The sequence below is a fragment of the Saccostrea cucullata genome, unplaced genomic scaffold (assembly GCF_032062105.1).
Source record: "Saccostrea cucullata isolate Sc308-1 unplaced genomic scaffold, CSIRO_AGI_Scuc_v1 ctg31, whole genome shotgun sequence".
NCBI lineage: Eukaryota > Metazoa > Mollusca > Bivalvia > Ostreida > Ostreidae > Saccostrea > Saccostrea cuccullata.
Genome location: NW_026918875.1, coordinates 236,979 through 249,153, shown reverse-complemented (window position 1 = coordinate 249,153; position 12,175 = coordinate 236,979). Strand labels below are relative to the sequence as shown.

General features: G+C 35.6%; 1 protein-coding gene across 1 annotated transcript in view; it reads left to right on the top strand.

Annotated features, from left to right (window-relative positions):
* LOC134273581 (DNA-dependent protein kinase catalytic subunit-like) overlaps positions 1 to 12,175 on the top strand; it is a 76,466-nt gene that overhangs the window by 13,127 nt on the left and 51,164 nt on the right. Inside the window, 22 exon segments of the mRNA XM_062755777.1 lie at positions 1,977 to 2,052; positions 2,161 to 2,280; positions 3,861 to 3,980; positions 5,000 to 5,156; positions 5,554 to 5,666; positions 5,787 to 5,973; positions 6,484 to 6,689; positions 6,854 to 6,961; positions 7,061 to 7,156; positions 7,261 to 7,385; positions 7,527 to 7,621; positions 7,736 to 7,838; positions 7,951 to 8,075; positions 8,844 to 8,913; positions 9,317 to 9,492; positions 9,763 to 9,913; positions 10,302 to 10,377; positions 10,592 to 10,714; positions 10,924 to 11,018; positions 11,198 to 11,372; positions 11,468 to 11,575; positions 11,853 to 12,175. Of these exon segments, the coding sequence (XP_062611761.1) occupies positions 1,977 to 2,052; positions 2,161 to 2,280; positions 3,861 to 3,980; positions 5,000 to 5,156; positions 5,554 to 5,666; positions 5,787 to 5,973; positions 6,484 to 6,689; positions 6,854 to 6,961; positions 7,061 to 7,156; positions 7,261 to 7,385; positions 7,527 to 7,621; positions 7,736 to 7,838; positions 7,951 to 8,075; positions 8,844 to 8,913; positions 9,317 to 9,492; positions 9,763 to 9,913; positions 10,302 to 10,377; positions 10,592 to 10,714; positions 10,924 to 11,018; positions 11,198 to 11,372; positions 11,468 to 11,575; positions 11,853 to 12,175 (2,928 nt within the window).

Sequence of the window (12,175 nt, the reverse complement as noted above, 5' to 3'; positions counted from 1 at the left end):
ACTTGATCCGAAGAGCCGTATCACGTCTTGTTAACAGGCACGGATCATCAGATCAAACTCGACGCTTCGGGTCTCGTTAGATCTGATAATCTGCGCCTGTCAACTCTACATGATACGACCCTTCGGATCAAGTTACTGTTATAATAATATATATGTATCATTAGACAAACTGTGAAACTCTGTAAAGACAGAGAGGAATCTAGAATGCATATCATGTTGGAGTATAGGCTGCATTTGTCAAGCTGCCACACTTGAAACTTTGTATGCACTATACCGTAATTAGGGGAATACAATACGCACTTTTTTCCTAAAATAAATTTCTGTGAGAAAGGGATGCGTATTTTACATCACAATGGGATTTTGACAAGTTTTTCTTTCAGGTGAAACACGGCTATCATACGTACATACCGTAGTATTACCTAGAGACAAATGCAATTTCTTTTGTTAATTGCCATATTTAAACTTCGGAAAGTTATTGTTGGAAGGTATGCTTCTTAAAAATGTCACTTTCATAATCTTTTTATGCCCAAATAACATGAAAAAGTAAGTTAAAAGTAATTTGAGCTGCATGTTGATTGTCTCCGAGGAGGCCGCCATTACCGATGTTATTTTTAGACGTTCACTCATAGCTATGTCACGTGCTTCCGGAATGATAGTGCACATGTACCTTATCTGCCAGACAAATTAATAAATCATTTTTTAATGAAATACAATAAAATAAATATTAATTTTAGGTTTAAAATAACTCAGTGATAATCTGCAACAATGTTAACACCCCTCCATACGTCCCAATGAAAGGAAGCCAATGTTGTGACACACGTGCGCTGGTCAAATGATAATTACCTATCGACACCCCTCGGGGCAATTAATTGTCTACCGACTCCAAAGCAATGTTTTTACAGTTAGAGCACTGATTATTTACTGCCATGTTAATTGCTGTGATTATTTTCTTTGTTAAAAATTGGGGGTCGGCTTATGACCTTTCGTATACATGTATGAGCATGGTGAGCATGTGTTGATTACGGCACTTAAACAATTAAACACTTGTTAAATGTAATTTTACCTTATCTTATACTTATCGGCCTCTTGTTAAAATAATTGAGAGTTGAGAAATGAAATATAAATAATGCTAAAACTATTAATAAAAGTGGTATCATTTAGAAAATAAGATATCCGCGAAGATTCCGAAGAGGAAAATCGTAGTTTTCTTAAAGAAATAAATACTTTGATGTTTCAATTTCGTTTCCTGTTAAAATATTGTAAGATAATTTTAAACATGATTATCTGGAACCAAAATTAAATATGACAACTGATAAAACTTTCGACAATATCTCTTCTTTTGTTGAAATAAAATTATTTCATCTAAGAATATGGCGACGATTTTTGCAGGTCATAATTTCAAAATCACCGTAACTATTCTTTAAAAAAATCTGTTAATACTTTTACGCAACATTATCTTGTGCTTTGTTGAAATAAATGAATAAATCATTTTCTCCAGATTGCAGCGATACGGAATGTCAGGATTAAGAGAAAGTTATAAAGTGTATATTTTAAAAAAAAGTGTGTTCAGTAAATTTTTGACACCTAATCCTCGGGCCGATTTTCGTAACAAATTACCGTGATTTTCATAGTTCAGAACATCGCTTGGTAAATTTTTCTGTTGCGTATAATACATCCGAACTGCGTTTTTTTCCCCAGTTTCAGACTCAAAAAGGGGGGTGCGTATTTTACATCAATGCGTATTATACTCGGCTAAATACGGTATGTTGAAAAACTGATATATTGTTGAAGCCTGTAAAAACTAAAAAAAATTGTGAAAAAATCAGCAGAAAAAACAGAAAAAGGAAGGGGAGTTGGTTCACTTTCACAAAAACTTTAGGGTTCAATTCTATAAAGATAATGTACATGTATAAGTACCTATAAATGTACAAAGCCATGTATTTATTAAGAACTGTACTTTAAAACTTACATTTCAGAAAGCCTTTGGTCAGTGGATACTATAAATTGTTGGCAGTCTGTATGAAGATTGCAAATAAACTGAATTACTTTCAGGTATGAAAAATATCAATAGGCATAAAAATTATTACAAATTGTTTATTTTTACTGTCATTTAATTTCTTGCTTCTATATGCATATGAATGTACCATTCTTCTCTTTTAGGGTATGGTCAGTCTTTCCCCTGTGAAGGAAGAAATAAAAATGGAGGTGGATTCTGATCAAAAAACAGACATCCATCAGAAGGCAACCTGTTTCCAACTCATACAGAAATTCACCAAGGAGGTTAGAAATTGCCTATTTTAATGGTACAGATAAGACATGAATGTGTTTTTTTAGCTCACCTCAACGAAGTTGGGGGAGCTTATGTAATACCCTCGGCGTCGGCGTCGGCGTTGGCGTCCCAGGTTAAGTTTTTTGGAGCAGTTTTCTTTTTAAGTACTTCTGTGTCCTATATTGATAAGACATGCATGGAAGATGGTTCTAGTGTGTTTCATTGTACCAGTTAAAGTTTCAGATGCTGCAATTTCAGCAAAGAAATGACCAGGTTAATGTTTTTGGAGCAGGTTAACATTTTTGGTGCAGTTTTTGGTGTGGGTTTCATTTCCAAGTAACTATAAGCCCTATGTTAACCAAACTTGCATGGATGATACATCTAAGGATGCATACTACCAGGCTTGCTTCGGATGCTGAATCTGACCTACATTTTCCGGTTGAGTGAACAGGTTAAAGTTTTTGGTGCAGGTTTCATTTCCAAGTAACTATAAGCCCTATGTTGACCAAACTTGCATGGATGGTACATCTAAGGATGCATACTACCAGGCTTGCTTCGGATGCTGAATTTGACCTACATTTTCCGGTTGAGTGAACAGGTTAAAGTTTTTGGTGCAGGTTTCATTTCCAAGTAACTATAAGCCCTTTGTTGACCAAACTTGCATGGATAATACATCTAAGGATGCATACTACCGGGCTTGCTTCGGATGCTGAATCTGACCTACATTTTCCGGTTGAGTGAACAGGTTAAAGTTTTTGGTGCAGGTTTCATTTCCAAGTAACTATAAGCCCTATGTTGACCAAACTTGCATGGATGATACATCTAAGGATGCATACTACCAGGCTTGCTTCGGATGCTGAATCTGACCTACATTTTCCGGTTGAGTGAACAGGTTGAAGTTTTTGGTGTAGGTTTCATTTCCAAGTAACTATAAGCCCTATGTTGACCAAACTTGCATGGATGATACATCTAAGGATGCATACTACCAGGCTTGCTTCGGATGCTGAATCTGACCTACATTTTCTGGTTGAGTGAATGGGTTAAAGTTTTTCGTGAGTGATTCATTTCCAAGTAACTATGAGTTCTTTAATGACCAAACTTGCACGGACGATACATCTTAGGATGCACACTAATGGACTTGCTTCGGATGCTGAATTCGACATACATTTTTCAGATAATAGACCAGGTAAAAGTTATGGGTGCAGGTCTATTACCAAAAAACTATAAGGCTTATATAACATTGTATAAACCAAACTTGCATAAATGTTGCATCAAGAGATGAAAAATCTCAAATTTGCTTCAGATGCTGGATTTTGATTACATTTTCATGAAGAAGAACTAGTTTAAATTTTTTATGTAGGTCTATTTCAAAGTATCAGATTAAAATTGCTTAAATATTTTCATTTTTGGAATGTGCACTTTTTGTTGGTTAATTGTGTGACTTTGCCTTACTTAAAGACAACATTCGTTGAGGTGAGCTCTGTAATCTCTGATTACCTATGTTTTTAGAGATTTTTAGCTGGACTTTAGGTTAAAAAAGTTTTTGACATACCATAAAATTAGTTTGTTCTTATACTCCACTTGTATGTAGGTCCTTGTTAGAATGAAGCAGTACAAAGATGACTTGCTGGCAGCCTGTTTGACCTTCATCTTAACCCTACCCAAAGAAATTGTCTCGGAGCAAATGTCCAGTGTGGTGCCAGCTATACAGGTAAGAAGAAAAGTGGCATAACTTATAAAGGGAGAATATTGACCACTGAACTTGACTCCTGAAATCAGATTGAAGTGGTTCTACATTTAGTGTTATACAGCTTACTCCACTTATATTGAACTCGCTTATTTTGAAATTCCGCTTATCTTGAAATAAAACTTAATCCCCAGTTTTTGCCTCTCATATTCTTTGCATTAAAATAACGGTTATATTGAAATCGGATATATTGAAATATCGCTTATATTGAAACCACTGATCGGTCCCCAGAGGTGATAATGAGTTGTTTTCATAACGGTTATATTGAAGTACTCCCTGGCGGCTGTCGTTACGGTTGGTGACAGTAATTATGCCTGATTGACCAGTTGATATACACAGTTGTGAATAATTAAGTTAACACTTTATGTGTTTTTATACTGCATGCTCTTACAAAATAAAATTCTTCACTGTTAAATTCTTTGCGTCCATGTAACGTTATGTAATACGGACACATCGAGAGTCAGACTAAATAGCTAAACCTAATAGTAACCCTCACAGATCTAGGAAAAAACACTTAACTTTGAGATGAAATAGTACTGTTAATGGCAATTGATATATGCCTAAATTCGAAATAACTAGGGATTAACCCGAGTACATTTACGACGAAATACAAGCAGCGGTCAGCAGTACTACAACCGTTTAAGTCCGGTGAATTTTCTCCAAAGCGTAAATAAATGCGATCGGGGAATATTAATGAGGTTGAAGTTTGTCTTTTCAATGAAACAGAAATAAAAAAAATATTTTAACTTTCAAGGAATCATATTTTATGTAATCTGTTTACTGTTTAGATGAACGATAACAAAATTAATTTGTTCGGGTTTGTTCTCCATTATTTTAGATCAGGATTGAACTTGTAAAAATGGCGGCTTCACGATTTCGCTTATATTGAATTACGGATATATTGAAATAATTTGCATGGTCCCCTGAATTTCAATATATCCGGAGTAGGCTGTATATGATTATTCCACAATTTTTGTTTTCAGTTGACATTGTCAATAGGTCTGGGTTACCTGCCCCTGGCTATGATTGCGTTGGATGCCCTGAACTACTGGTCAGACACCCTGCCCCCCTCTGTTATACAGCAGTACTACCCACAGATCTTACCATGTCTGGACAGCTACCTCAAAACTGTGGACCAAGGTTAGTGACTTCATAAATAAGTTAAGGATTAGTTTTAGGACTTTATGGTGAGAAACTTGCTTGAATGTTTTCTATGAAAACAAGAATATTTGATCTTGTTTGACTGTACATCCAAGGCTTTCAAACCAGATGGATGTAATTTCCCATGAATCTGAGTTATACAATTCAAAAATTGTTAATGTCTCATAAATTTTATGTTTGGGATCCAGGGGGAAAAATAAATTTAAGTTTGGTAACTATATTAAAGATGTTATGAACATGTATAGTGTGATTGTTGTTTGTAAGTTTATTTTGTGTACATACCCATAACCTATGAATCTTTTAATTTGAACTTATGGTCTCTTACTGAACTGTAAACTATCAATCTCTACATAATATAAATAAATATCTTTGAAAGGAGCTGATGATGTCAGTGTCAATACTATGGAAATGGGGAAAGGAAAAAGTGGGAAAGGTAGAAAGAAATTGTCTGTAAGAATTATCAAAGGACCCAAGACTGAAACCAAACAGGTAACTAGTAAAAGTCACCTTTTGCTGTTACATACACTGTACATGCTGTTGTAATTGTTTTTGAATGATGTTTTAACTTTTGACCTCTTTGCAGTATTAAGATTGGATATTTCTTTGTAGGTTTTTCAGACCCAGTTGGCTGAGGTGAAACAGAGGGTGATGAATTACTTAGGGAGACTGGGGGGAGAGGTGAACCACGCCCTCCTGTCAGGGAGTGATGTTTGTGAGGAGGCCATCTCATGGGACACAGAACAGCATCTCAGATTTGATGTGCCTTTTATTGATATGAAGCCTCAGATATATTTTGGTGAGGTCATGTGATTGTTGATAAAAGATTGTGTCAGATTCATGGTTCATTCAGTGTTATTTGCATTCAAAATGCAGAAAGTTTGAATTTTTCTAAGCTAAAGAAATCCTGTAGACGTACTGTACTTTTTTTCTGCGGGGTCATAATTCTGAGGAATCACAATTTCTGTTTAATCCACGGGAAGAAAATAACGCGGATTTCTTAAACTGTCCCTATATGCCTTACATTAATATTAAGTACCCTTGGACAAATTTCCGTGGAAAATTTGTGACCTCGTACATAGCGTAAAATAATACCACACGGAAAAAAGTACTTCTTTAGTAATGTAAATTATTAGATATGCTTCTATGGAAATTCAAAAAGGCTCAGGGTCACAAAAATGTTTTGAGAGCTGTGTGGTGCAGTCTGATTATGTGAATAGGGATAACTGAGCCTACAAACATTAGAATTGCAAATGATTATTATACTGTGTGAAAAGTGCATATCATTAGTGCAATCTCTGTCTTTAAGATCCATTTCTGCCTCGTATTGTGGAGCTGGCCACTAAATCAGGAGACAGACAGACAAAGGTAGCGGCCTGTGAACTGCTTCACTCCCTTATACTGCTCAGTGTGGGGCGCAGCGCTACAACTCCAGGCAGGGAGCGATTCTCTATGGCCCCCATCTACAAAAAAATGTTTCCCAGCATCCTCCAGTTGGCTTGTGATGTAGATTTGGTCAGTATCCTGTAATGGTTCTGAAGGCATAAAATTATTCAGTTTATTTTTTCTTTTTGTAAGATTTTTGTCAGATTTCAGTATATTTTGTTTGATTACTTTTAACTTTAAGTATCCACTGGATGAGATGTTTCAAAAATGTACTTGTGTATTTTTTTTTGCAGGTGACCAAACAGTTGTATGAGCCATTGCTGATGCAGCTGATCCACTGGTTTACAAAGAACAACAAAGCAGAGAGCGAGGAATCTATGGCGTTACTGGATGCCATCTATGTAAGATGAATTAACTAATTAGAATTGATTGAATTAGAAATTCTATTATCAAGATGATTACAACAGGAAAAACTATGAGTATTTTTCTTTTAATTCTAGGATGGTATTATTCAGCCAAATGACACAGCTTTGAGGGATTTTTGTGCAGTCTGTCTGAGAGAGTTCCTGAAGTGGTCCATCAAACAATCTAAAAATGTAAGACCCACTGCAGCATTATGAATTAAGATTACATGTAATTTTTGTAGCATGCCAAAGTTTTCCAATATTAAAATTGAATTTAAGATTCTTTATTTCTGTAGGTAGAGAAGAGCCCAATCAATGCTAAGTCCCTGCTGAAGAGGTTGTACAGTTACGCACTTCATCCTGGGGCCTTCAAGAGACTGGGAGCAGCCCTGGCATTTAATAACATCTACACAGTGTTCAGGTTGGTTTGGAAGACAACAGAAATGAATAAGACATACTGTATATCTATTATCATGTTCAGCATGAGTTAAATAGACAAGAGTGCAATAGGTGTTACACATTTTCCTTGTGAATTTTCCCCCTCAGTTTTTTCATTTTTCAGAGAGGACAATGCGATGGTGAACTTATACACTTTCCAAGTATTGGTACATTTTGTAGAGAGTTTGGCCATTGCTCATGAGGATGAATTATCAATGGGTTTGTAGCCTCTTTCTTTGAAAAATATGTATTTGTGTTATACTGTTAATATGTTGTGAATTTACTGAAATTTCCTATGATAAGACAGAATTTAAGTCTTGCTCTTTCCATCAGGCACTCAGACACAGTGTAAGCTGGTCTTAGAACACATGGAGAGGATCATGAAAGTGAAAGCTGCTGTTCTAAGCAAGGAAGATAAAAACAGAACTGAGCCCAAGTAAGAATCATATTCCTATTGTTCATATCCACTTTCTGAACCCTCATGTATAATGTTCTGCACACAGAGTATAGACTCTCTAAGTCTTTTTTATGGTGTCTTTGTATTGTAGACAGTGGAGTGTGCGTAAGTTAGACATTGCTGTCCGCTGGCTGATGAGACAGTGCGGTCGCCCCCAGACGGAATGTAGACATGCCTGTATGAAGCTGGTTCATCAGTTAGCTCCCTGTATTACAGGTAAACTTATCCATCTCATAGACTGTAAAATAAAATATGGATTCAGTGAAATGAACCACTTTGGACAGGGAAGAACATCATTTCATGATGTCAATAATCTGTTGCATATGTCACTTGCACTAACTGCTCTGATACAGGGTTTTTGTAGTGCTAAGCTTCTTGTCTAACATTGTTCATACTGTACATCAATTTTTTATATAGTCAATTAAATCATGTAGTGAATTTTTAGATACATCTGAACATTTTCCATAGATAACTTCCTAAACAGCACCATTTGTTCATGAATTTTGGTTTTCATTATGAAAATAAATGCTTGAGAAACAGCAGTATATGTATGTTTATGATCAATTACACTGATAACTTTTGAAATTAATTTCAGTCTTCCCTGGTAAATGAGTGAACAAAATGATTTTAACCCATTTCCAAAATTATGGGGCATGTGGATGTTTCTGAAATGTCTTTATTTTGTTTCTGTGAATTTGACTTTGTTTGTTTGTACATGACTCTTTTGTTTGTACACAGTCTATGGGGGATGTTTTTAGGGTATGTGGTAATGATTGAAATAGATATTTAAAATAAAGCTGTTTTCATCACCAAAGTTGTAAACATAATTTTTTCCCCCAACATTTTATTTCATTATTTATAATTTACTTACATGTATATTACTATAAACAGGCATAATCTTGGAATTGGAATTGAATTATTCAACAAAAAAGATTAAGATTTTACATGCAAATGCATCCATTAAATCACATCTTATATTTTCAGGTATCAAGTCAACCAAAGACTATTTCCAGACATTTTATAAGAGTGAAAAGGCAGCTTATTTTATAATAAGGTAAGAGTAAATAGGTATATTTTATTGTAATTTTTCAATTGATTTTGAGGATTAAAAGGATTAAAGGGTAAACTATTTCCACACAGTGACTGCATATTGTTCATATACATGTACTGTGAAATCACAAATTTTCATGGGGGTTTAATTTTCGTCGTTTTCGAGGTAAGAAGAGACCCACGATTTCATTTCCACCATGAAATGTAAAACGTTACACACATACCTTCTTAACAATCCCTTATCCACGAAATCAAGTCCCCGCGAACCAAGAGTTCTCCCTCAAACCATGAAAATTTGACCCCACGAAAATATGTGATTTTACAGTAATAACTGTATACCCATGTGAGAGGAACACTTAAGATGTCTCCTATATTTGATGTTCTTTAATAAGGTAAACTATTTATAGATTTGAGGGTAAGCAGCAGAAGTACGGCTTGTTATCCTGTCCTGAGATGACGGCTGTTGATTCCTCATTCTCCATACAGAACGCTGTGTCATGGTTTGACCATTATTTGGCCGCTCTAGACTGCTACATCTGGACATTTGGAGAACAACTGCTCACCCCTGATGATATTTTCCAAGGTAAAGTGATCCTTGCATTTGATTTTGCTTTCAGCTAGTTAAAAGTACTCTATAAATTCTTTTGGTGCACTGTTATAGCTTGTATCAAGTACACAATTCCTGCGATTGCTAAATTAAAATATGAGATGTGTATACATAAAACAAGGACACCATCTTTTTTCATAAGCTAAAATTTTTTTACACCTGTACACAAATATTGTAGAAAATGGCACATTTTAAAGACACTTTTAATTTTATGATCCATTCTAGTATATTATGTGATGTTTTAAGGTGATGGACAGAAACAGAGCAGACTGTTTCAGGCCATGAAGCACTTCCTGGGTAAGGTTGTGATGAAGGACGTAGAGGAAGTAGCCGGGATGTTTCCACACGAACCACTGACTGATGTCTACACTCCTAAAGAAAAGGATGAATACAACAGGTAATGGAAATGCAGGATTTTTTATTGTACAGTAAATTATCTATTATTGGCAACATTTTTTATTGGTCTGTTTGAAATTGATCTGCCAGTATTTATTTTACAACCAAGAAAAAAACGGAACATTAAAACAAAAAAATTGAAAAGTATTTTGCAGTGAGTAATATTTGTAAGCTAAAGAAGGTCTCAAAACTCACAAGTACTTCTAGTATGAGAATAAAAGTTGATATACATTTTTTTTGCTATAGACACGACACATTTTATTTTTCAGCAAAGAAAATTAAAGGAAATCTTTTATTGACTAGTGTAAAAAGATAATTGTTTCATTGTAGGTGGTACTTTTTCTCCCAAATATACCATACACTGTACTTTGCTTTTCTATTCTGTTTAGGACTAAATGTACAGCCGTGGTGAGGACACTGGATTTCTTCTGTATCTTAGTGGCCAGAAGTCCTTCCATAAAGAGGGTAACCTAAATGTTACTCTGTATTAATGAGTTGTCAGTGTATACAAGTTGTAAAAAAAACTGTTGATTTTTTGCCCAAAACAGATATTTCCTATCTTCTTTACTAATTACATACTGTTTATTTATAAATCCTTGATGAGATAGTTTCTTGTCTTTAGAGTACACTGTAGTTCAGCTGGGATTATTCATGATTAATAATGGATTCTTTCCTTCAGTTGCTGCCCCCTGGAGTACTGGGTGAGGACCTGTGGTACCTGATCTGTATGTGTGTTGTCCATCCTTCAGTGGTGGGGTTCAACCTAGGGGATGTGGAGATCATCAAAAATCTACCTACAGAGGTCAGTTTATATTTTCAAAGGATAAAGGACATACATGTACAGTCAAGCCCTAGTATTTCAAACTTGATGGGACTAAGTATAAAATTTGAGATGTCATAGTATTCAAGCTATCATTGTTCGAGTAATTGAAGTTTGACTGTATGTAAAGCATTTTCTCAAATGACACACAGGTGTATTGACTAAGGACGGTATTGCTTGAATTATTGTAGATGGAAAACTTGCTAAAAGTATTCAGTGCAAAGCTGCCAGGAGACATCTTGACAGAGATGTGCAAACAGATTGGATCCCTGCTGCAAGGAGACAGGTTAAGCAGGATCTACTTATATATCCCATAATGCAATGTCAACATGAATATTATTCATTTTCTTTTAAATTATGTTTTCTTAGAAATACATTAAAACAGTAGCGTTCCAGTCCCATCAGAGGCTTCTATATTACAAATAATGACCTACAATTTAAAGATGTTTTGGTCTGATTCCACAGAGACTTGTTAGGCTTGCTGAGTAGATCTCTGGATGATCCCTCTACAGATCATGTGTTCCTACAACAGTTAGTGTCAGGCTACCAGCTTCTACACACTGTGGGATTGCTGAGTAAAATCCTCAAAGGGACATCACTACCAAATCTGGCCAACTCTCTATTTGATTTTGTCCACAAGGTAAGAAAGATAGTTTTTGTACATAGCAGTATTTTATGTGAATGATATTCAAATATTGTAATATTCAAAGTGAGAGTTTTGTTTGTTCTTTGCAGAGTTTGATTTGTGTGGAGGGAGGAACCAAACAATCATTGACCCTGTCCCCCACAGCACATGTCACGGCCACCAGGTTACTGGAGCTCTCCTTCTGTCTGGGAGTGCAGGTAAGGAATCAAAGTACTGAATAGCCTCAGTCTTCTCTAGACACACTGTAGCAAACAGACTATTGGAGAGGGGCGAGAGTGCATGTAGCCATGAAAGTTCATCACACTAATATGTCATTTCCATGTTTTTAAATGTATTTACTACCTTCAATAGTCTGCATGTCTTGGAAATATGTAAGTACAGGTACTTGTACTTAATAGAGACATAATATTATTGTATGCTGGTTTCCAGCTGCAGTACATTAGGTAAGGTGCAATGCTTCAACTTGCTGTGCAGATATTATTGCATGAATTAAAATCGTGTAGAAAGTAAGATTTTTAAGTATGCCTCTTTTTATTGCCTTCTTTACAGATTAAGAAGGTTATTTCTGGGATCCTCGACCAGTCCATGGTAGAGGGGACAGCTAAGGGTTTCTCTCAGAGTCATGGAGAGCTCCTGTTTACAGCTTTCAAATCTACGATGTCAGTACATTTGGCCAAAGTTATGAGTGAGACAGTTCCTGTTCTTTGTGAGCATGCTCAGAAGCAGAGTTACCGAGTGATGAGTATCATGGTTACCATTGTTGACACTGTATCCAAGGACAAAAACCTCAGAAAACA